Source organism: Galdieria sulphuraria (assembly GCF_000341285.1).
Source record: "Galdieria sulphuraria unplaced genomic scaffold scaf_68, whole genome shotgun sequence".
Lineage (NCBI taxonomy): Eukaryota > Rhodophyta > Bangiophyceae > Galdieriales > Galdieriaceae > Galdieria > Galdieria sulphuraria.
Window position 1 is genome coordinate 1 of NW_005178407.1, and position 19,870 is coordinate 19,870.

The window sequence follows — 19,870 nt, forward strand, 5'->3', positions numbered from 1 at the left end:
TCCAAACTTGTTTCAATCGGAAATGCAAAAGATCATCCACTGTCTGTTTAACGCTTTCCCAATTATGCCTAGCTAAATCGGGCATAGACATAGAAAACAAAGCATCTATTTCCTCCAGAGTCTTATCTTTAGTTTCAGGCATCATAAACATGGCATAGAACCACGCAATAGTAACAAATCCTCCATAAAAACCAATGAAAATTCCTGGGGCAGTCATAGCCGTTTTCATTTTCGTAAAGCAATAAGTTGTTATAAAATTGCCTATATAAGTCCACCAAGTCACAAGTGCCATTCCTTCACTTCGAATATAGGTTGGATATATTTCTGAACCCAATACCCATGCATAAGGTCCCATTCCAGAACCCCAAAACATATAATAAGTTATAATACCCCAAATATAGATGCCTTCTTCCATATGAAGATTGCTGGCTCTAAAACTAAAACCAATAATGAAACAACCAACCAATACTCCAGGTAAAAGACTTAACCATAAAACTCTTCTTCCCATTCTGTCCATAAAATAAATGGCAGGAATAGTAAACAGTAACAAAGTCCCACTACCTATCATACTGGAATAGACAGCATGAACACTACTAAAACCAACTTCATGCATCAAAGTAGCCATATAATAATTAATAGAGTTGATTCCAGAAAATTGACAAAGAATTGCAATAATAGTTCCAAATATAGCAGCATGACGACAACGGTGTACTCGAACAAGGTCCATTATAACCCATCGATTTTTAGATTCTTCCAATTCCCGTTCAACAGTTTTCCTCATAATAAAAAACTCATTTCTCTCTTCTTCCGTATCAAATCCTCTCACAATACTCCAAACCTTATAGGACTGTGCCTCTCTTCCTTTCCTCATCAACCAACGAGGTGTTTCAGGTAATGTAAGCATGGCAATAAGCAAAATGGATGAAAATACTAAAGTACTGCCGAGCATATATCTCCAATTGCCAGAGGCATGCACAAAGATGGCTGCTACAATATAGGCACAGAATAAACCAAAGCAAATCATAAATTGGTACAATGAAACTAAGCCTCCTCTCCATCTCTTCGTACAGCTTTCTGAGATATATACAGGGCAAGCAGTACATTCTAAACCTAATCCAACGCCCAAGATGATACGACCTGATAAAATCATACCAAAATTTTGAGCATCCGCTTGTAATATTCCTCCAACAGTATAAAACAAGCAGGCAATGATGATACTTAGCTTTCTTCCCAACCATTCATTGAGTGGATACCCTCTACATAACAATGAATGAGTAAATAGGCCATTTATGCAATTATACAAACTTACATTGTAGCACCGAGAACACCACCTAGAGGCATAAAGCCTGTGACCATAGATTCCTCTCCAGTTGTTAGACTAAGATCCTTTGGTACAAACAACAATGCACCACTAATAACACCTTGATCCATTCCAAAAATGAAACCTCCTATGGAAGCAAAAATACCAAGAATCCATGTCATATGTCGGCCTCCACCTTTGAACAAAGTATGAGTACGGAATGAGAATCCTGAAAGTTTGTCCGATTCTTCCTTGAGATGGTCAAGTTCCTTGGTAACTTCCGCCTCATCCAATGTGGCCTCCAACTGGTAACCATAGTAGTTGGTTTTTTCATCTCCAATAGCATCATCTGTTTCACCAGTATAATGAGGTACTATATCTCTTTCAACTTCAACGGGAACTGCAATAGGACTCATAATCTACTAACAACAAGATGAATATTTCACAAAGAAAAATGAAAGATACCACCAGCCATTTGTGATCCGTTGCTAATATTGAAGAGGATTGATCTCCAGAAAATCCTTTCCAATGGACAATCATCAAGATACTGAGCCTTCAAGGTCTACCATAAATGTCTATGAGACACACATGTGAAACTTCACTCCTTGGAGGGCGAGAGATATAAAGGAACACAAATGGAACTACAGGTCGAGAATTTGATTCTAGTCCAATAGACTTGAGTCTTAAATCCAGTCATTCTTGGTGGAGAGAAGAGAGGATAGTTGTGTTTTCTCGGCTGTTTGTCAAGCACTTGTTATGCAACAAAGACTGGTTTGAAATGTCTGTTATGGAATTTTTGTCTTGGTTGGACCCAGTAGAGTGGAGCAAACATTATGAAATTCCATTATCCATAACTTGCTTTCTCATATATTTCATCGTGTTTCACATAGCGTGAGTATCATCTTTTGTCGTTGGAACATTCGTTAACTAGGCAATAGTTGTGCGTTCTTTGGCATTGCTGATCATTGGAAACTACTGCGAAAATACAAACTGCATGAAAGTGACGAGAAAACCTATCTTCAGGTATTGGTTGGAACTTTAGTATGGATTCGGTTTCTGAATTCTTCAAGTTATTGCCAAGAGTGGTTTTCAATCAACTTGCCTTTTATTTGACTAGTTGTTATATTGGAGAAAAGATGGGTTGGGTTTTCAGACCTCCAAAAGTGAGTTTCATACTTGCAGCACTGTCTTTTTCTTGCAAACTCAATTGATATTTAGGACAACCATTTTCAGCTTTGGAAGTTACCGATATATCTTACTTTGTTTTCTTTCTATCATGAAATTATATTTTACAGTGCCCATAGATGGTTGTTGCATTCGAAGTGGGGTTTCAATCTTTTAGGACACAACGTCCATCATAGGTAATAACAACGAATACTAATGTTGAATTCATCAAGCAACCATGATTAGTACCAAAGGTTCAGTTGGTATCTCACAACATTATATGAGTGTCATCGACTACTATTTGGAAATCGTTGTTTCCATTTTGGTACTGTTTGGTTGAAAACTTTTCATACAAAGATTCATTTCTCTACGTAATGTTCAGGTTCCATTGGTACTTATTCGCACCAATGCATATTTCGACCTTTTAGTAATGGTGGAGGACGCTATTTTGGGTTCTTATGACCATAGTGGATATGACTTTTTCCTGGGAAATTTGAAAAGATATTCACCTGTAAGTAGCGGTTATTGTTTTGTTTTAGAGATGATTTAGTCCTTTGTTTCTAGGCTTATCATTCCATGCATCATCTTCGTTCTAGTTGCAGTTATGGAGATGGTGTTGGCTCCTTGGCGTTATTAGATAATCTTTTTAAGACTAGCTACTTTCATTTTGGATACAAGTATGAAAATTAACCTTTGAAAGTTTGTTCCAAATAATGTTGATGGAATTTGTCTAGGTCTTTCCCCAAGGTAAAGAATCTTGTCAAGGAAGAGAAAGAAGAAACAGAGTAGTAGAGTTTTGTTTGTTTTCTCACATGTTTTTGCTTGTACTATTTCATCATAGAGTTTTTAGAATAAATCGTGGAATTATTCAATATTTGGCATTTTATTCGTATTGATTCGATGTCATTGGACAAGTGGTTTTCTATGACATGCTGAATGCTTGTTCATATGCTTACGAGAAGCGATTGCTATCTACTCTTGTTTATCCAAACCTAGGCACTCCTTCATAATAGATGATAGATATGTAAAAGAGAGAGACTCATTCCAAAGGAATCACGAATGTCCATCTGTCATTCTGGAGGACAAGCATCGAGTTCATCTTCTTCCTACTGACCACTACTTGTACAACTTTGACCGTTATAAAGGATGCTTTCTCCAGGTATTCGAAATGTTCTACTATCAGGTGTTATTGGTTTGATTCTCTACAACTCTGACCCAAACAATAGCTGGGTGGTGTTATTTTCTCAAGCAACTGTTCTTGGACACCTCTTCTTAGGTCTCTTTTTAAACTTTTACATTCGTCGCCTTATAAAGCAAAACGAAGATAATGAAACTATCAGAGTACCTCGTTCTTCTTATAGTTGGAAACGAGTTGCACCAGAAAAGGACGAGTGGTTGAATATGACTATTCGAGAATATGACTTGGAGGAGCTAAAAAGAAGCCAACATCGTTTCGTTCTCAACGCAGCGTTCCTAGGCTTTGCTGCTTTTCGTTTAGCTGCTACTCGTGCCGCTATTTTACAAGGATTGCTTTGGATTGTTCAAATACTAGAATCACCTTTGGTAAGTTGTGTTTACCTGTTGAGAATCAGTTGACTTGGGTAGGTACAAATTTATATCTTCGAGAAGCCTGCGACAGGTTTATTAGCAAGGCCTTTTCAGAAAACTATAGGGTTATTGGACTATTTATCAAGAGCAATTCGTCAAGACTCTAGTCAGACTAGGACGACTAGCGAAAATAAAAAAGACAATTGAACGTTTTTTTGCTAGAAGTTTTTCCTTTTCTATGTTGAGAAAAAATGTGTAGTTCTAAGAATAACCATAAAGATGAACTTGACAGTAGCAACAGTTGATAACAATGACGATCTATTCTTTCTTATCATAGTTATCTGCTATTGTTTGATTCCATAGAACAAAAGAGGGATTTGGACCACGTCATCGAATGGGGGGAATCATCGTGTCCTTTGGCGCCTTGATGTTTTTATGGTGTTGTCTTCAAAAGAAACTTTTAGATTTACTTCATACTGTGTTTCTATAAAGCATGAATGAATCGTGTTGTATTATGGAAAATAACCAAAGTAATAACAAACAAAAACTGGAAAACAAGTTGGGCAGACAATCCAAAAGAGTCATATCACTCTACCAAATAGACCAAGGATTGAAAAGAGCAGAAAACTATAGATTGCAACAGTATTTGAATCAAAGGTATTGTCAATATCTAGAAAGCCTGTAATATCTATTTAAAAATATCTTCAGTGAGAGGTTAAGGAGACAAGTACAGAAAGTACGAGATGCTGCTGAAAGTAGGAAGGAAGAAATGAAACAAGCAAAATTAAAAAAGCAAGAAATGTTAAACACAACTCTTTCAGAGGCTCAACTTCGGAGAAACCAGTATTTGGAGGTAAGGATAAGAACGATATTCTCATTGCACATAGTCAACAAACTTTAGACAGCAAGGCAGAATGCAAGAGAACACTTTAAGAAAGTAAGAATAGTAGCAAACACAAATCATGTTTCCAAAAGAATGCTTTTATGGAAACAAAATGCACAATTCCAAACTCAATTATGGAATGCTGAATGGAGGCGATCTCGTGCATTGGCTTTAAAAGTACGCAATGCTTGTTTGTCACCTGGTGCCAAATATTATGATTCTCAAAACGAAAACTTCAAAAATGAGACAAACAGCTATAATATCGAAGAAAAGAACGAGGCGGCAGCTTTGATACAGTTTTTTTGGAGACTAAGCTTTATCGAGAGAGTCTTTTCTAAACTTCATCTTTCCTGGGAGTGTTGTGTAGAAGAAGGTTTTGATGCCACCAAAAATAAAATTCTAGACGAAGAAGCACAAAAAGCTGCAGCTAGTGTCGTTCATTTGTTCTATCCGAGATCTCGTGCTATGATGGGAAGCGAATTGAGGAGACTGTCAAGGCTCTTTCTGACAAGCTTTGTTATTGCTGCACATCCACAGCATGTTTTGGAACATCCGGTAAGTTGTTAGCGACTTGGATATTCTATTAAAGCCTTATGTTGTTCTAAAGGACAGAGGTTTAGAACAAGCTGTCGTCGATGCAGCACGTCGTTTGTTGGGGTATTTAATGGACCCTCAACTGAGCGCTGTAACGTCTGCTGTCAAAGCTCGAAGCATTTGGACGAGATATAGAGTACTTTATGAAGAATGGGAACGCTCGGATAGAGAGAGACTCATAGATGGAATCATGAAGGACTATATTGAATTGGAAACTATGAAGCTCAAGGTAGATAACAACGTGAGTACCAAACAAGCCTTCAATCGGCAACGTAGATTGAGTCCAAATGTTGCTCCTTGGAACGGAAAGGAACCTCAGACTATCGGGGCCATCTGGTTACCTCAGATAAGGAAACGTCAGTCCAGATTGAGAGCTGCACTTTTCCGAGTTGGTGGTCATGATGCCTTGAATCATCTTCAAAGCAACATACAAGACATTCGTGAAAGTTTTGAAGTTAGGACAATTGTTGATGAACCCACGCAAAAGGTTGTTCATGAGGATCACTTGAGTATAGTCTCGAAAGATGAATATGAATATGCACAACATGGCATGAATGAAATTTTTGCTCACGAAATTATGATCAATGTGGAAGAATTTATAAAGGAATTGGAATCTTCTGAGCAGTATAATGCAATTTTGACTTTGGCAAGAAGAGCTTTTCGAGAGAAGCTATACCAAGCTTTCTGTGGTAACGATCAAGGCGAAGATTCAGCAAATGAACAGTTATTGAGGCTGATAGAAGAAGTGCGTGATAAACTTTTTGCAATATTACCGCCAAATATTTGTGCTGCAACTGATGATTATAGACAAAGGCTTGAAGGTCATTTAGATATGAAGATTCTTCGAAACCAAATAGATCATTATGCTTTTAAGGCCGATGATGCTGTATATTTATTGAGACTTTTTACTGAAACGCTTCGCAGTATTGAGGCTGTTGAAAGAGATGAAGAGCTTCAGTCTTGGGAAGACTCATGGTTTTCTGAAATTGCAAACTTTGATTGTAGTTTACAAGTGCACAAAAGGAAGCTTTTGTCTATTGTTGCCAACAGACTTTGTGATATTTTGGATCGTTTGGATATTATTGAAAAGGATATCGTCATATCCAAGATTCGCATTTTGGAGCCTATTTTGAGATGTCATGGTCCTCAATGGGAAGACAATCGTTTTCAGCAGAAAGTTTTCAGAGGCATTTTTGAAAAGGACTTGCCACAAACTAGTTTATGGCTCACCAAGGCAATGAAAAAATTGAAACAAGTGTACACAACCTTTGACTGTATGCGTCTTGTTCAAGGTGAAGGAGACTGGACGAAACGATTTCTTCGTGCATCGTTCATTTATCTTATTGATGAAAAGGAAGAACAATTTATTGTTCCTGAAGTGTTGAAACTAGATGAAAGGAGATTGCAAAAGTTGAGAGAAAATTTATCTAAGAATATATACATCACTTGTCTCGATTTAATTGTTCGTCGGTTTGTAAAGCAAAAGAATATGGAATGGGACTGTGAGATAGAAGAAAGCTGGAGAGACTTGGTTGTCTATTGGAAGGATAGAAAATGGGTTATTCTTCAATCAGATTTGGACAAAGAGTTGATATTCTTTATGGAGAAAATCTTGGCTCGTCATTCCACGGTGATTTTTTCACAACAAGACAAGACCTTTTTATCTTCTTTATGGAAAAGAGTAATATATGATAGTGAACCCATCTCTTCACTATTGAGACGGAGAATCAGTGACTTTTTGTATCGCAATTTTCTTTTCCATGTTTCTTCTTTCACATATCCTCGCAAGCAATTGCAATCTTTAGGCTTTGGATATGTCGTCGATGATATGATAGATATATTGGAAGTGTTGAAAAGGACAACTGATTTGATGTTGGCCGTTCATTTTCATCGTTTGAAACCCGTTGTTTTGAGAATTGCAAAAGTAGTTGTAAATGAAAGTAAGTGATCAATGTTATATGCATCCATTTTGCCTTTTTGCAAACTCACTATTTTTTATATCTATCACTGAAAACCACATTGTGCAAATGTTGTATCATTGAAAGCCAATACCTTTTTCAACAAACTGTAACAATTCGAAGGAGATGGCAGTGTTCCCGTAAAGGATGGGTCGAGGCACGTGACAAAAGTCTCATACTCTGCACTACACACCTTCAAGTCATCAAAGTTTTGTCCAGCACAAGCTATCAATGCACCCAAGTCACCGAGACAGCTTTCCACATTGCTTATTCCATCGATAATAGGAGTAGTAATATTGGTTACGCATTGGGTCAGATGACATACATCCACACTACAAGGGTCTGTAAACTGACAAGCTTTGGATATATAACAATCATAAGAATGTACGATACTTGAAGGACATTGCTCTGGAAAGGCCTCAATAGTGTCATTGAAAAGACACTGAATGGTGGAACCCAACAAATTGACGCAAGTTATTGGATTGGATGTGATATCTGAAAAGCAGGATAAAGCACTTGTCAACAAACCTAACATAATTCCAGTCACAAAGAAAGGAAGATGGTAACAAACTCTCAATGACTTACTCATACAGGATTGCAGATTGGGTCCGAATTGAATGGGCTGTCCTCCACTTATTTCTTGTATCACGTCTTTTACATCCTTTTGAATATCGTGAAAGCAACTCCAGCTTTGTTCCACCTCCAGAGCACAAGAAGACGAAGGAGCTGTTGTCACTGCACTAGTAGCAGCTTGTCTATGGACTGCTGATACATAGAAAGTTGAACAGAAAAGGATAGAAAGGGTAAGCCATATCCTCCAACCCAGGCAATCAAATGCAGCCATAACTTTTCTTTTCAGGGTCCAAATGAATTTCCCACGCTTCTCAAAATGGCTTTTTCTAGAGAAAATGGAATTTTATCCACATGAAATTTCTTGGCTGTGTGGAAATGAAGTCTTCCTCATCATAGGTACTGTCTATGGGACAAGAGAGACGAATGAATGGCCCAACTCTATATATATATATATATCGACTCTTTTATAGAATGAAAACAACTTTGAGATTCTACTATCTTTCCTTCTCCACAAGTACACACAAACGAATATCATCGTTACCCATCCATTTCATTCTTTTTCTATTGGGGGGTAAAGAAGAAGAGAATGGTGATCATTCAAGAACAACTGTGCAAGCAAGTTGTGAAGCCTAGGATCGGTTGCCAAGCCTGCTTTATATTGACTTGGCACTTCAGTTGTCGTGTTCAACGTCATGACTTGTTTAGTCATAGAAACAGATGGAAACCTGTTCAGGTACCCAGTGTGTATCGAACCAAACGTCGTATGGAGTGTCGTTCAATAGAAAACTTGAAAGAAAGTTCAGCTTCAAATAGTTTACCTACTCAAAATGGGACTGTTCGTACAGTTGCAGAAACTATTTCCGACTTTTTGAAACACTTCCGCCACCCTATCCCTTCCATCTATCGTACCATCGTACAAGAACTATTGGTCACTACCCACCTCGCTAGAGTTGCTGTGGGATTCCAGTACGATCCAGTATTTGCTTTAGGGTACCAAATGGTTACCCAAGTGTTTTTCAAGAGTTATCCTAAAGTGGAGGAAAAGGAAAAACTTTTTGATAGTATGTGCAAGGCGTTGTTACTGGACTATGAACGGATGAAAAAGGTAAGATTGATCCTTCAGTTGTATTGGATGGTAACTTTGAAAGTGGAATAGGATGCAAGTGTGTTGGAAGAGTGGACTCGGTCACGAACTGAACGAGAGATATTACTAGCCATAGAAGAAGGTGGAGACGATCCTCTGGCCAATCTATTGCATTCTATAGCGCAGAATGATGGATTTGTTTACAGTCGTCTGTTTGGATTAGGATTGGTTCGTATGATGGAGTTGTGTGGAGAAGAAGCCAACTCGGAAAGGTGCCAAAAATGGGCTTCTGCTCTACATATAAGCAGTTTGAAGTTGGAGCAAGATTTGGATACTTATCAACAATCACTGGAAAGATTGAAGCAAGCAGAACAACTATTTGCTGAACTGGAAGCACGACAGAAGAAGAAATTGGCAGAAAAATTGGCAGAGAAAGCAAAACGTGCGCAAGAAGAAGCGATGAAAGCTGAACAACAGATGACTGAACCCAATTCTTCAGTTTAGAGGGTTTATGGGGTAATCGCCTTTCTTTCTCATCGAGAGAAAAAACTGGATATATTTTATGGGATATTTTACAAAATAAAGTCACTTTATGGAATCTTTTCCAAGCAATTCTTCTTCGATGTTTTCCAATTTCCTTAAACCACCTAAGTAACTATTCATAAGGTAACACTACTTACCAATGATAATCCATTCCTTTCCATTGTTCTTTTTCTTGTTTCATCAGCATTTTGGTTTGCATTTCTGGTATCTCCTCAGGAAGAGATCCAAACTGCATATCTTCAACTTCCCTTGTTCCATCCAACAGAAATAAAAAGCCTTGCAAACCAAAAATGTTGAGAATATACCATGAGAGACCACTCACATAACGTATATCTAACGATTCTCCCATCATCTATATTTCATTTGATAAGAATAACCACCAACATATCATTCGTACTTACTTCAATACCCGACTGTAACATGGAACGAAATCGTTCTGGTACCCAAAATGGTAACCTACAAACCACATAACCATGAAACATCGTTCTAATCCAAGCTCCCAACGCTATCCAAAGGATTTCAAAAAACAACAGGGTTCAAGGGCAATATCTATCTTACCCATTTGAGGTCCTACGTTGGCTATATTTTCAAGTACTTTGGTACGGAGTAGATGAGGCTTCATCAAGGAAGTCAACTTATCAATGGATGGAACATCGTTGTTCAAATGTTCTTTATCTTGTTGTAATAATCCTCGAGTTTCGTCTATGAAGAGTTTTTTGCGGCATAAGAATTGGTCATTAGGAAGGAAAGCAGCGTTGGTTCTTGTCAAAACACTTCTCTTTAAGATAGCCGCCATTCTTATCTACTCCGTATAAATAGTTTATGCTACAAACAGGTGATGATATCAACGACAAATACCGAAGAAAGACAAGGTGTCGGATGAGTTTTGAACAAAGAAAGTAGTGGAGCTCTCATCGCTACGGTAATAAACGCAGTCAAAGTTATCGATAGGAAAACCCCCACGAGTATTTGTCCACTTAAAACCAACTCTTCCATATTTTAATCGAAATACGAGCAAGAAATGGTTTTCTTTCTCCAAACTTAACCCACCAAGAAAGAAATGCTCATTCTTCTTCATTCAAGACTAGTAATGATGAACAATAAGTTTCTTGCATGAATAGCATCTTTAATGAGACAACAATAGAACACAGTCATCCATAGATAGATGATTACACTTTATACTTATTTCGGCCTACATATGGATGATGTTGTGTGAATGAATGAAGAAACAAAGGAGAGAGTCGTCAGTATCTTCTTCTTATAAGACAAAACTGTCAAAGTCATCCTATTGGAATGCCTCCTTTCAAGTACCTGCACATCCACTGGGTATAAAGCCTTTAGGTAACTTGTGGACTACAAGTAGCTATTCCGTTGACTCAATAGGAAGAGAAAAGAGCCTTGGCTTCTTTTCTATACTTAGCGATGAATGGCTATTGGACTTGCTTTATTATTTAGATGGCTGTTCAGCTGCTATGCTAAGCTGCTGTAGTAAATATCTCTATGCCTTTTGTTCCTATAACGAACTTTGGAGAGAACGGACTTTACGAGATTTCACCCACTACAACTTCGAAAGCAGTTGGAAAAATACGTATAAAAAAGCTGTTGTGCGTGAGAAAGAGCAATATGTTGATGATCACTCTTGTTGTCCTCTCATTCGCTGTGACAAAGTATATTCAGACGTATTGTATCGTACTTGGTGCACCGTCTATTTTCATTTTCCTAGTTATGCCAGTTGGTGGAAAAGAGATAATATACCGAGGTTGCATACCAAAGATTTGGATGTGGATACATTTATACAGCAATTTGAAAAGCAAAATATGCCACTCGTTATTCAAGGTGTTGTAACGCAGTGGCCAGCGTATCACAAATGGAATCGCAGTTATTTCATACAACATTGTAATGACTTTGCATGGACGGTGGGACCTACTCAAATGACTATGCAAGAATATATCCATTACATGGAAACCAATGTGGATATCAATCCTCTCTATCTTTTTGAAAAACGCTTTCAACAATTGCCTCTAGCATTGGACTATCAAGTACCCAAGTATTTCAAAAACAGAGATTGGTTTTCTCTAGTAGAGAAATATTATAACAAGAGACCTGACCATTCTTGGCTTATCTATGGTCCACCACGTTCCGGTTCTCGATTTCATATCGACCCCAATCAAACTTGTGCTTGGAATGCAGTTATCAAAGGAAGTAAGAAATGGGTTCTTTTTCCACCTCCTTCTCAGGCACCATCACCTCCAGGAGTATTTCCCAATGAAGATTATTCAGAGGTTACCTCTCCAGCATCATTAATAGAATGGTTTACCAACTTTTATGAAGAAGCCAAAAAGAGAAAGGATATCATAGAATGTGTGGTAAAATCGGGAGAATTGCTCTTTATTCCACGTGGTTGGTGGCATATCGTATTGAATTTAGAAGAGTCTATTGCTATTACCGAAAATTATGTTTCTGAATCCAATATTTCTCATGTTTTGGAATTCTTACAATCAAAACCTCATCAAATTTCTGGATGGGATGATGACCAGGATTTACAAAGTTTACTTATCGATGTCATTCAAAGAGAACGTCTCAATCTTCCCACTCAAGACAAAAGAAAATTATCAACTGGAGAGAGTATGCTCCAAACAACGACAAATCTTCAAACTCCAAATGGAATGAATAAGAGTAGGAATACAACGCAGTTTCGTTTCAACTTTGCTTCTTCTCCATCAAAAAAGAAAAGGCATATATAGTATTCACTAAAACATCCATAATGAGCTTTTGGGTCTCAAGTTTTGTATCTTTTGACTGGGCCCTACAGCTTGTTCCATTCGACGAAACCAAGACATGATGCTAGTATGACTTTTGATATCTGTCATAACATCAAAAGGTTGCAAAGTTTTCACAAATGCAAATAGACACAAATCAGCTAAACAAGGACGTTCTCCCAGAAGGAATGAATGATCACCCACATCTTCCATCCATTGATTGAGTTCATCCAACAACTCTCGACGTTCATCTTGAATATCCAAAGACCATTTGCTCTTCTTTCCCATCACATAGAGAAAGAATGGACCCAGCAAATTCACCGATAACCGTTCGTACCAAGAATATCGGTCTACTGATAATAAATACTTCATGCTTTGATAAGACTCACTTAAAGTATGTGCGATATTCGGAGTTATCAATGGAATCAAACGATCATCTACCTTATACAGCCACTTTCTTTCTACTGCAGGTATATTACGCTGATCTTCTCTCAAAGAATCATCTACAAAGTCTTGTATCTTCCACAACGCAGCAAAAGAGTTGTGATATTCTACACCGTCAATCACAAGCACAGGTACTTTTTTGGAACTCGTTGTTCGCAACTCTCTTTTCCCCACTGCAGTAACTTGTACGCAAGAATACGGTATTCGATAATAGTCAAGAGCAACGCGAATCTTCTTACAATAAGGACATGACTAGAAAAGTAAAAGGAAAGCCATCAACCAAACACAACTCCTACTTACTTCCATTTCAAATAAAACAAGGGTTGGAAACGATTTGCGAGGAGAACCTGTTGGCGCCAAAACATTACGGGTATCGTTCAACTCATCAGCAGTCTTTGTGGGTTTGGCTTCGTCGGAGAAAACATCCCAGATGGGTCCAGTTTCTGATTCAATCATTTGCTTATTTTCTTCTGCGAATACTACTTTACTCAACCATAAGGAAGATAAAGTACTTGCTCCAGCAAACAAGGTCCACCTATATTTTGAAAATCTACTAAAGGAAGGAGCTGATTTGGTAAAGTTGTGGTTCCTCCTAAACAACTTTGCTGGAATATGGTATTTGTTGTTCCACTTTGAAACCAACTTGCCAATCATAGTTGTAGTAAGTTGGTGGACGACGTTGGTTATTCTAAACTGCATTTGTGTTCTCACTCTTTGAACAAAATGACTTGAATTCTTTCCATTTACTTATATCAACAAAACAACATCATTCGAAAACAAAAAAGACTTTAAGAACGACGAATGCACATATCGTTCAATAAGAGGCAGGCTTCCTAGCAACAAAGAAATACATCGGAGTATAAATACCTAATTTACCTCCTTCTACAAGGTCACGTGCTGCATTCATCAACAACTTACTCACTTGAGCTGAACCTTTAGGAATAACACCAAGTTTCTCTAAAAACTGAACTGATAAATGAGTCACGTAATGTCCCAATCTAGTGTGACGAAAACCTTGCAAGGAAAATGTTGCGCTAAGAGGAGAGTACCAAGGTATATCAAGGAACTCTGCCAAATCGTATGCATCAACTAGTTCAAAACCAGCATCTTTCAGACCTTCCAATACCTCTTCTGTGGTAGCAGTATCTGGTAAACCGTTGCCTTCTTCAATATTGAATTTTACCTGACGATGTTTTTCATTGTTAGGATCATACTTGTGAGTCACACACCATTCATAACCAGCAAAGAAACAACCTGGTTTCAATACTCTGTATGCTTCTGAATAGACAGTGGATTTGAACATGGTATGACACGTAGACTCTATAGCATAAACACCATCAAAACTGCAGTCATCAAAAGGAAGCTTCAAAAAGTCCCCGTAGACAATATTACACTGCTCTTGCAGGTTATTTTCTTCTATAATTTGATTTCCCCTTGTGACTTGGTATTCACTTATGGTTACTCCAGTTACTTTACAGCGAGCAAACCTGGCAATGTTACGCAGAGGGCCTCCAATACCACAACCCAAGTCAAGCAAGTGGGAACCAGCTACCGACATAAATTAGTTGCCTCTAAGAACAGGAGAATAGCAGGTTCTTACGGTGAACTTTCATCCTTAATGGAAGCACATACTCATAACGTTGGAGGCCACAAGCAAAAGGTTCATCCTTTTGTAAATAAGCAAAGTGAAAACTCTGTGCCCAACCATATTCATAAAAATCCGAAACTAGGTTATAAAAACTAGATATCATTTGTTTTCCTTTATCTGACTGTCTGCGCTCTCTGTCTTCTACAGACTCACATCCGTGTTGATAGAAAGTACTATATTCTTCAATGTATGGAGTTGCGTCAATTTGTCCGTTCTGCTTAGAGTGTTTTAAAACTTCAGGAATTGTACTTGTCATGAGTGAGGCCATTGTGAAGCTGCTGACACAACACAGAATGCTTTTTCCCTCCAAAACTTGCCGTCCAAGGTTATTCCTGTTTTTGGCGCGATTTGAAAGCGTGTGTCATTCACGTGAAAATGCGCGCCTCATTTCTGAAACCTTGTCGATGGGACACTTGATTTGCTTACTCTTGTTCGATGTTTTCTTCCACAAGTTGTCGAAATATTTCAAGTACGGATATAGAGTCTGAGGAAGCGCTAGAAGCAGCAAGAGAGTGTTTGAGTTCTTTTTCTCTGCAGGTACTATTGGCTTTAAAGTTTCACAAGTCTCCTGAGGAAATTCAAAGAGAACTATGGAACACCATGGCTCTCTATCTCTTTATGACACGAACCCCCGACACAAATTATGAGGAACAAGAAGACGAAATAAGGAGACCCTTTACAAGTTACCATTTGACAGATTCTCTTTCGGGTGTGGAAGGTGGAAGTATTTACTCCGAAACAAGTCAGTATAGGTCAACTACGGAAGGACAGTCTGACGAAGATAGAGCCAATGCCGCGTCTCACTTGTTCAACGTTTTGAAGAGTCTCCAGTTTCGAAAATTTCCCAGCGAAAGAGTTGTAGCAAAGGTTCGCAAAATTTCAGATTAGTTATATAGGGTATGGATAATATATATATATATATATATTGCAAGTAAATTCCCAAAGCTTGATTACCAAAGGACTTTATCAATCAATCTCAAGTACTATTGCTTATTTGTGGCACGTGGTTCCCATTGTTCTGGAATTTGTTCCAGAGAGAGAGAGAGAAAGAGAGAGAGAATCATCACCACACTGCAGAACAACCTTTTGCAGTGTAACAGAATGTGGAACAAGAAAAACGAAGAGAAGGAAGACTTTGGCATTATCGTTATTCTTTGGAAACAAGTAACAGTGAAAGAAGACGGAAAAGTTCCTTTGGAACCCTTTTTAACAGCTGCGAAGGAAGTTTTGCGCGTCGTGGATGCGTTTGGTTCAGGTTTCCGCATAGTGAAGAATGATATTGCTGGAAATATTAAAAAACTTTATCGTGCCAATCAAACCGTTCATGCAGAAACTTTACAAGAACTCATCATTGCCGAAAACTCTCCCGATGGATTGGCTACCGTCGCTTTGTTATGGTTGAAGAGGTAAATACTTGTATTCGTAAACATTTGTAGACTTTCTCACCCAAGTATACCAGAGCCTTTCAATTTATTGCTAGCTTTCTTCGAAGACTCGTTGTAACTGATAAAAGTTTGGAACAATGTGTAACTGAAGCTTACAACTGTACCCTTCGACCTTGTCATAGTGCTGTTATACAAAAAGTATTTTGGGGAGGAGTCAAATTGGCGCCAAGTAGAGAAAGGTAGTAAAAGACTTGAGAAGGTTTCCATAAGTAGTGACTTGTTGATAGGTTTTATAGGAAATTGCATCCTGACCTAAACATTGCCAAGGCAAAGATCGAAGAGTTTTTAATAGAGTTACATGACCCTTTGTGCTGTATTGTTCAGTTTTTCTTTCAACGTGAACTTGAAGATCAGTGTTGGGGAGATGAAGTTTATCAAAGGAAGGATTCGAGTGAATGGTTGAAGGTTTCTTGTGAACAGGACAGTGTTTGAACAAAGCTCGTTTCTTTTCTATGATACTAAAGACATTCGGTGTAGATAATAATAACATGTTGCATAGGCTACGTTCCATAATGTACTTCTTAATCATATCCACTTGTGTAAGTAAGTAAACAAATCGTTTATCGAAACGCTACAATTGAAACAGAAATTCAACAAAAGTAAACAATCTCAAACACAGTCAATTCTGTAAGTGCTAGTCCTACATACAATAAGACAAACTGACGCTAGCAGTCCAACCATCATCACAAAGTGATTAGCTTTTCTTTTCGTTTTCTTTTGAACAGTCCCACACATTCTTCACATGTGCTGCTGGATAAGTTTCAGAAGAAGAAAAGAAACTATTATAAAGAGAATTGCCAGGTTGTGAATTACCTGGTAAGGAACTCGAAGAAAACGTCTTTGAGAATACTAACTCTGGGCCCAAATCATCTCCAAAGGAAATTCCAGGCACCTCATAACTAGTCCACTTAGTACAATTGGAAGTCTTTTTAGAAGGACTCTCCATACGACTTAGAAACTCATTCAACTTCAAACTGGGCTCCGAGTCAAGCATAGCATTACCATTTGTACCATTGGAAGTCAGTTTGTCTGCAAATGACCATTTGGAATGATTGTTGTTATCCGTTAGTAGGCCACTTGCACCTAAATTGCTCATATCTTCAAAATCTTTCGAATTGGACAACTCTCCATCATTGACGAAATCTTCCTTTGAAGTAAAAACTGCAGAGTTACGTGGAATGTTAGACTTGTTGATACCACTATCACCTTGTTCTCCTATGCCTCTATCTTGATTGCGCAAAGGATTGTTCACGTTGATACGACTCGTGTTGGAAGGAAGTAAATTATTTCCGGAATAGTGACTGTCTGACTTGTTCAAGGAATCATGAGGTAAGTCTGAATAACTATATAAGGGTTCTGTTGGACTCAAAGAATCATTTCCATTCGTTCCACGGAAAGTCCCATTGAGAATTGCCAGATCTCTCAGCTGTTGCCTTTTTAAAGAATCTTTTTCCTCTGGAACGGGTACTAATAACAACTCTATGGACTCCTTGGCTCTGTTTAAAGCTACTAGCGCTGAGGCTTCATCCATTTCTGCCTCAACAACAACGTGAAGTGGTTCATTAAACACGTGTTCCCAACCAGGTTTGCCTCTAACTTCATTCTCTTTATCTTTACGAATGGAACCTTTGCCTCGTATCATGATCTTGCAGCCTGTTTCTCTTTCTAAAGCCTTCAGAGTGGCCCCTCGAGGACCAAGCAAACGTCCCACAAAGTTATAGTCGGGATATTTATGCGCAGGGATAGGAAGCTTTATACGCTTCTTAACAGGAACTGAGTTATAAGTATACTTGTTCGTCTGATTTTGTGTTTGGTTGACGTTTCCAAAATACACATCTTGAATGCTGCTGCTGGAGTCTCGCAATAGCGTTTCTATTTCGCTAATTTCTATCATGGCTTTACAAAATAACTTTCAAGTTTGTTTATCTTACATACCTCTTTCCAAAAGCCAGTACGTCTGTGGCACAGCGCTTTTCAGCGTCTCTAAAGTGTTTCGTTCTCTTATGAGATCTCCTAAACGTCTATTTCTTGGTACTCAGTATTTGGATGACATAATAAAACCGAACATAACTCACTTCTGTAGTTCGAGACTATTCATCTTACAAAAAGAAGCCACTGACTTCTTTCCACGCTGAAAATATCTGCACAAGTTTCAACAAGTCACTATCCCACGGCCACACAAGCACCAAATGGATGATGACTGCTGGAGTTGGGGTTAATATGGTCTGTTGGACGAGGGCTTTTCTTAGAGTTGTGTAAATGAGGGGCGTTTTAGGACTGCTCTGGCTTCTTTATGTTATTGTTGTAAAATTCTTTTTATAAAAGATAAAATAACGAAATGAAAAAACAAGTTATTCGCAATATATGAAGTTGCAATAGTTATGTTGTTAGCACCATTTGTCCAATATCCCATTCTGAACAATGACTGACAGGATCCTTGCTACAGACACTATGCTTTCGGTTCTTAAGACAAGACTCCAAAATTTGGCTACCTAGTTCTTGATACTTGTGAGGAGATGCAGTCTTATCCACCCAAAGAATGATGTTGGGTTTCTCTATAATAGTATTGGTTAAACGAAGAGAGAGTTTCCTATCCGTCTCGAAACATTCTGCACTTGTCATTAGTAACCATATACTTTGAAATGTCTTGTGATGAAGTTGGTAACAACGATACATTATCTTTTGCATTTCTAAGCTTTCGGAAAAGGATTTCTTGTTTTTCGGAGATACGCACGTCACTACGACATCCGGTAATATGACATCTGGGGTTCCACTATCTCTCAATATCCTCAGCCATTCCCAAAAAGGAAAACAATTGATTCGAATAAAGTGATTCTCAATGGTGCAATTGGGAAGATATTTTGCATTCCATTTCTCCACACCATCAAGGACATGGAGAGCTTCGATAAAATCGGCAGATTCCTTGTGCATTTTTGAAGTTTGGATTTTCTTCTCTAAAAGGTCTGCTAGACTTGCTGACAACATTGGCAATACATATTTTCCTTGTAAACGATGTGCAACATGTCGAAAGGGAACAGAAGAAGAACCAATGATACTGACTTGATACACTTGCTTCACTATTTCTTTGCTTCTTCGATTTCTGTACTCAATCAAACGAGATAGAGATATTTTAGACTTGGACGATAGACTATAAGGTTCTGATTCTTTACATGCTCCATCATCTATCTTAGAATGGATAGACAAGACAGCAGTTTCAACATTCTCTCGGCAAATAGGACATTTCAGCTCGGTAAGATGGCATACACAAAGGTGACATATTCGAGTATGTCTACATGGCAGTAGTGTGAGAATCTGCCGAAACTCTTCAAAACATATGCAACACATGCTTAGAGAGTTAGTAGGATCCATATGCAAATCGAAGAAAAAGAGACAATATAAATTTCCAGACAGGGTCTTTACGCGCATTCCATCATCAATCATACTTGGGCATTTCTTCAAATACATCTAGAACGCCAATCTGGAATTCCCTTGAGTGATGGAACTTGGACAAAGGATTCAGTAAAACTCAGCCAATTGTCATAAGACACGATTTAGAATACAGTTTGCCTCTTGAGAATTCGTTGCCAAAACGATGTGGGATAGTAGTCACCCAATACAGTTTCGGATAAATATGCTCTCTTGTACTATTTAGTCTGCTATTGTTGCTTTCAACGCCTTGGAATCAGAAGTATTTTGTTGCCAAAGTACACTAATATATATTGCTCCCAAGAATAGCTTGGACATGTGCTGCAGAATCATAAGCTTTTTTGGGAGCTTTAACAACAAAAACTGGTTATCATTGTGGCACCTTTTTGTGACCAAACAGGTTATAGATTTGCTTCTTGTTTTACAATTTATTATCACAGCTTTTTTGAATGCAGCATATCAATAGCTGTTAAATTAAATCCGAAATTATTTAAAATTTGT

General features: G+C 38.1%; 14 protein-coding genes across 15 annotated transcripts; 7 read left to right on the plus strand and 7 right to left on the minus strand.

The window, feature by feature from the left end:
- Window positions 1-1,830, minus strand: Gasu_60060 (MFS transporter, SP family, sugar:H+ symporter; the record flags this gene model as incomplete). The annotated part of the gene is made up of 2 exons (XM_005702793.2): window positions 1,310-1,830; window positions 1-1,256 (listed from the first exon to the last, which is right to left on the minus strand). Coding segments are annotated over exons 1-2 (1,663 nt in total), but the record flags the coding sequence as incomplete, so codon positions are not given.
- Window positions 1,831-1,950: 120 nt separating this feature from the next.
- On the plus strand, window positions 1,951-3,341 carry Gasu_60070 (fatty acid hydroxylase). Its single transcript, XM_005702794.1, has 8 exons — window positions 1,951-2,191; window positions 2,239-2,323; window positions 2,371-2,463; window positions 2,519-2,661; window positions 2,711-2,789; window positions 2,847-2,975; window positions 3,029-3,141; window positions 3,199-3,341. The coding sequence occupies exons 1-8, from the start codon at window positions 2,079-2,081 to the stop codon at window positions 3,251-3,253; spliced, it is 810 nt and encodes a 269-aa protein (XP_005702851.1). The 5' UTR covers window positions 1,951-2,078; the 3' UTR covers window positions 3,254-3,341.
- A 149-nt stretch (window positions 3,342-3,490) lies between these two features.
- On the plus strand, window positions 3,491-4,305 carry Gasu_60080 (inorganic phosphate transporter (Pho88)). The gene is made up of 2 exons (XM_005702795.1): window positions 3,491-4,027; window positions 4,070-4,305. The coding sequence occupies exons 1-2, from the start codon at window positions 3,611-3,613 to the stop codon at window positions 4,217-4,219; spliced, it is 567 nt and encodes a 188-aa protein (XP_005702852.1). The 5' UTR covers window positions 3,491-3,610; the 3' UTR covers window positions 4,220-4,305.
- Window positions 4,306-4,480: 175 nt separating this feature from the next.
- On the plus strand, window positions 4,481-7,461 carry Gasu_60090 (uncharacterized protein). Its single transcript, XM_005702796.1, has 4 exons — window positions 4,481-4,669; window positions 4,721-4,865; window positions 4,914-5,450; window positions 5,503-7,461. Exons 1-4 carry the CDS (start codon window positions 4,506-4,508, stop codon window positions 7,435-7,437), a joined length of 2,781 nt encoding a protein of 926 aa, XP_005702853.1. The 5' UTR covers window positions 4,481-4,505; the 3' UTR covers window positions 7,438-7,461.
- Window positions 7,462-7,468: 7 nt separating this feature from the next.
- Gasu_60100 (uncharacterized protein) lies at window positions 7,469-8,400 on the minus strand. Its single transcript, XM_005702797.1, has 2 exons — window positions 8,033-8,400; window positions 7,469-7,975 (listed from the first exon to the last, which is right to left on the minus strand). Exons 1-2 carry the CDS (start codon window positions 8,289-8,291, stop codon window positions 7,494-7,496), a joined length of 741 nt encoding a protein of 246 aa, XP_005702854.1. The 5' UTR covers window positions 8,292-8,400; the 3' UTR covers window positions 7,469-7,493.
- Window positions 8,401-8,500: 100 nt separating this feature from the next.
- On the plus strand, window positions 8,501-9,641 carry Gasu_60110 (thylakoid protein). Its single transcript, XM_005702798.1, has 2 exons — window positions 8,501-9,125; window positions 9,177-9,641. Exons 1-2 carry the CDS (start codon window positions 8,607-8,609, stop codon window positions 9,606-9,608), a joined length of 951 nt encoding a protein of 316 aa, XP_005702855.1. The 5' UTR covers window positions 8,501-8,606; the 3' UTR covers window positions 9,609-9,641.
- A 2-nt stretch (window positions 9,642-9,643) lies between these two features.
- On the minus strand, window positions 9,644-10,810 carry Gasu_60120 (hypothetical protein). Of its 2 annotated transcripts, XM_005702800.1 has the most exons (5): window positions 10,506-10,810; window positions 10,206-10,472; window positions 10,049-10,152; window positions 9,785-9,999; window positions 9,644-9,741 (listed from the first exon to the last, which is right to left on the minus strand). In XM_005702800.1, exons 2-5 carry the CDS (start codon window positions 10,441-10,443, stop codon window positions 9,690-9,692), a joined length of 609 nt encoding a protein of 202 aa, XP_005702857.1. In that variant the 5' UTR covers window positions 10,444-10,472; window positions 10,506-10,810; the 3' UTR covers window positions 9,644-9,689. The 2 variants fall into 2 exon arrangements, with proteins under 2 accessions (XP_005702857.1, XP_005702856.1); XM_005702799.1 differs by lacking the exon at window positions 9,644-9,741 and having other exon boundaries at window positions 9,746-9,999.
- Window positions 10,811-10,850: 40 nt separating this feature from the next.
- On the plus strand, window positions 10,851-12,351 carry Gasu_60130 (uncharacterized protein). The gene is made up of 2 exons (XM_005702801.1): window positions 10,851-12,272; window positions 12,323-12,351. The coding sequence occupies exons 1-2, from the start codon at window positions 10,868-10,870 to the stop codon at window positions 12,325-12,327; spliced, it is 1,410 nt and encodes a 469-aa protein (XP_005702858.1). The 5' UTR covers window positions 10,851-10,867; the 3' UTR covers window positions 12,328-12,351.
- A 14-nt stretch (window positions 12,352-12,365) lies between these two features.
- Gasu_60140 (electron carrier/ protein disulfide oxidoreductase) lies at window positions 12,366-13,530 on the minus strand. Its single transcript, XM_005702802.1, has 2 exons — window positions 13,151-13,530; window positions 12,366-13,102 (listed from the first exon to the last, which is right to left on the minus strand). Exons 1-2 carry the CDS (start codon window positions 13,502-13,504, stop codon window positions 12,398-12,400), a joined length of 1,059 nt encoding a protein of 352 aa, XP_005702859.1. The 5' UTR covers window positions 13,505-13,530; the 3' UTR covers window positions 12,366-12,397.
- A 47-nt stretch (window positions 13,531-13,577) lies between these two features.
- Gasu_60150 (sterol 24-C-methyltransferase) lies at window positions 13,578-14,810 on the minus strand. The gene is made up of 2 exons (XM_005702803.1): window positions 14,451-14,810; window positions 13,578-14,398 (listed from the first exon to the last, which is right to left on the minus strand). The coding sequence occupies exons 1-2, from the start codon at window positions 14,764-14,766 to the stop codon at window positions 13,665-13,667; spliced, it is 1,050 nt and encodes a 349-aa protein (XP_005702860.1). The 5' UTR covers window positions 14,767-14,810; the 3' UTR covers window positions 13,578-13,664.
- A 10-nt stretch (window positions 14,811-14,820) lies between these two features.
- On the plus strand, window positions 14,821-15,449 carry Gasu_60160 (uncharacterized protein). The gene has a single exon (XM_005702804.1). It carries the CDS (start codon window positions 14,934-14,936, stop codon window positions 15,384-15,386), a length of 453 nt encoding a protein of 150 aa, XP_005702861.1. The 5' UTR covers window positions 14,821-14,933; the 3' UTR covers window positions 15,387-15,449.
- A 31-nt stretch (window positions 15,450-15,480) lies between these two features.
- Window positions 15,481-16,421, plus strand: Gasu_60170 (glycolipid transfer-like protein). Its single transcript, XM_005702805.1, has 3 exons — window positions 15,481-15,904; window positions 15,958-16,122; window positions 16,171-16,421. Exons 1-3 carry the CDS (start codon window positions 15,600-15,602, stop codon window positions 16,373-16,375), a joined length of 675 nt encoding a protein of 224 aa, XP_005702862.1. The 5' UTR covers window positions 15,481-15,599; the 3' UTR covers window positions 16,376-16,421.
- Window positions 16,422-16,425: 4 nt separating this feature from the next.
- Window positions 16,426-18,140, minus strand: Gasu_60180 (RNA-binding protein). Its single transcript, XM_005702806.1, has 3 exons — window positions 18,019-18,140; window positions 17,879-17,964; window positions 16,426-17,830 (listed from the first exon to the last, which is right to left on the minus strand). The coding sequence occupies exons 1-3, from the start codon at window positions 18,039-18,041 to the stop codon at window positions 16,638-16,640; spliced, it is 1,302 nt and encodes a 433-aa protein (XP_005702863.1). The 5' UTR covers window positions 18,042-18,140; the 3' UTR covers window positions 16,426-16,637.
- Window positions 18,141-18,243: 103 nt separating this feature from the next.
- Window positions 18,244-19,330, minus strand: Gasu_60190 (uncharacterized protein). The gene has a single exon (XM_005702807.1). It carries the CDS (start codon window positions 19,310-19,312, stop codon window positions 18,323-18,325), a length of 990 nt encoding a protein of 329 aa, XP_005702864.1. The 5' UTR covers window positions 19,313-19,330; the 3' UTR covers window positions 18,244-18,322.
- Between the last annotated feature and the right edge of the window lie 540 nt (window positions 19,331-19,870).

What these genes read in the sequence shown, in the direction of transcription:
- Gasu_60070 (XM_005702794.1), top strand. Translation starts at nt 2,079, where the DNA reads ATGTCTGTTATGGAATTTTTGTCTTGGTTGGACCCAGTAGAGTGGAGC. An exon ending in TTCATCGTGTTTCACATAGC is followed by an intron (nt 2,192 to 2,238) that starts GTGAGTATCATC and finishes ACTAGGCAATAG; the next exon opens with TTGTGCGTTCTTTGGCATTG. An exon ending in AAATCGTTGTTTCCATTTTG is followed by an intron (nt 2,790 to 2,846) that starts GTACTGTTTGGT and finishes CGTAATGTTCAG; the next exon opens with GTTCCATTGGTACTTATTCG.
- Gasu_60080 (XM_005702795.1), top strand. Translation starts at nt 3,611, where the DNA reads ATGCTTTCTCCAGGTATTCGAAATGTTCTACTATCAGGTGTTATTGGT. An exon ending in AAATACTAGAATCACCTTTG is followed by an intron (nt 4,028 to 4,069) that starts GTAAGTTGTGTT and finishes TGACTTGGGTAG; the next exon opens with GTACAAATTTATATCTTCGA.
- Gasu_60090 (XM_005702796.1), top strand. Translation starts at nt 4,506, where the DNA reads ATGAATGAATCGTGTTGTATTATGGAAAATAACCAAAGTAATAACAAA. An exon ending in GGAGAAACCAGTATTTGGAG is followed by an intron (nt 4,866 to 4,913) that starts GTAAGGATAAGA and finishes AACAAACTTTAG; the next exon opens with ACAGCAAGGCAGAATGCAAG. An exon ending in AGCATGTTTTGGAACATCCG is followed by an intron (nt 5,451 to 5,502) that starts GTAAGTTGTTAG and finishes GTTGTTCTAAAG; the next exon opens with GACAGAGGTTTAGAACAAGC.
- Gasu_60100 (XM_005702797.1), bottom strand. Translation starts at nt 8,291, where the DNA reads ATGGCTGCATTTGATTGCCTGGGTTGGAGGATATGGCTTACCCTTTCT. An exon ending in CAATCTGCAATCCTGTATGA is followed by an intron (nt 7,976 to 8,032) that starts GTAAGTCATTGA and finishes GAATTATGTTAG; the next exon opens with GTTTGTTGACAAGTGCTTTA.
- Gasu_60110 (XM_005702798.1), top strand. Translation starts at nt 8,607, where the DNA reads ATGGTGATCATTCAAGAACAACTGTGCAAGCAAGTTGTGAAGCCTAGG. An exon ending in ACTATGAACGGATGAAAAAG is followed by an intron (nt 9,126 to 9,176) that starts GTAAGATTGATC and finishes AAAGTGGAATAG; the next exon opens with GATGCAAGTGTGTTGGAAGA.
- Gasu_60120 (XM_005702800.1), bottom strand. Translation starts at nt 10,443, where the DNA reads ATGGCGGCTATCTTAAAGAGAAGTGTTTTGACAAGAACCAACGCTGCT. An exon ending in TGTTACAGTCGGGTATTGAA is followed by an intron (nt 10,000 to 10,048) that starts GTAAGTACGAAT and finishes AATGAAATATAG; the next exon opens with ATGATGGGAGAATCGTTAGA. An exon ending in AAAGGAATGGATTATCATTG is followed by an intron (nt 9,742 to 9,784) that starts GTAAGTAGTGTT and finishes AGGTGGTTTAAG; the next exon opens with GAAATTGGAAAACATCGAAG.
- Gasu_60130 (XM_005702801.1), top strand. Translation starts at nt 10,868, where the DNA reads ATGAAGAAACAAAGGAGAGAGTCGTCAGTATCTTCTTCTTATAAGACA.
- Gasu_60140 (XM_005702802.1), bottom strand. Translation starts at nt 13,504, where the DNA reads ATGATTGGCAAGTTGGTTTCAAAGTGGAACAACAAATACCATATTCCA. An exon ending in TTGTTTTATTTGAAATGGAA is followed by an intron (nt 13,103 to 13,150) that starts GTAAGTAGGAGT and finishes TTACTTTTCTAG; the next exon opens with TCATGTCCTTATTGTAAGAA.
- Gasu_60150 (XM_005702803.1), bottom strand. Translation starts at nt 14,766, where the DNA reads ATGGCCTCACTCATGACAAGTACAATTCCTGAAGTTTTAAAACACTCT. An exon ending in ATTAAGGATGAAAGTTCACC is followed by an intron (nt 14,399 to 14,450) that starts GTAAGAACCTGC and finishes TTATGTCGGTAG; the next exon opens with CTGGTTCCCACTTGCTTGAC.
- Gasu_60160 (XM_005702804.1), top strand. Translation starts at nt 14,934, where the DNA reads ATGTTTTCTTCCACAAGTTGTCGAAATATTTCAAGTACGGATATAGAG.
- Gasu_60170 (XM_005702805.1), top strand. Translation starts at nt 15,600, where the DNA reads ATGTGGAACAAGAAAAACGAAGAGAAGGAAGACTTTGGCATTATCGTT. An exon ending in GCTTTGTTATGGTTGAAGAG is followed by an intron (nt 15,905 to 15,957) that starts GTAAATACTTGT and finishes CAAGTATACCAG; the next exon opens with AGCCTTTCAATTTATTGCTA. An exon ending in TTGGCGCCAAGTAGAGAAAG is followed by an intron (nt 16,123 to 16,170) that starts GTAGTAAAAGAC and finishes ACTTGTTGATAG; the next exon opens with GTTTTATAGGAAATTGCATC.
- Gasu_60180 (XM_005702806.1), bottom strand. Translation starts at nt 18,041, where the DNA reads ATGAATAGTCTCGAACTACAGAA. An exon ending in AATAGTCTCGAACTACAGAA is followed by an intron (nt 17,965 to 18,018) that starts GTGAGTTATGTT and finishes ACCAAGAAATAG; the next exon opens with ACGTTTAGGAGATCTCATAA. An exon ending in GTACTGGCTTTTGGAAAGAG is followed by an intron (nt 17,831 to 17,878) that starts GTATGTAAGATA and finishes AAGCCATGATAG; the next exon opens with AAATTAGCGAAATAGAAACG.
- Gasu_60190 (XM_005702807.1), bottom strand. Translation starts at nt 19,312, where the DNA reads ATGGATCCTACTAACTCTCTAAGCATGTGTTGCATATGTTTTGAAGAG.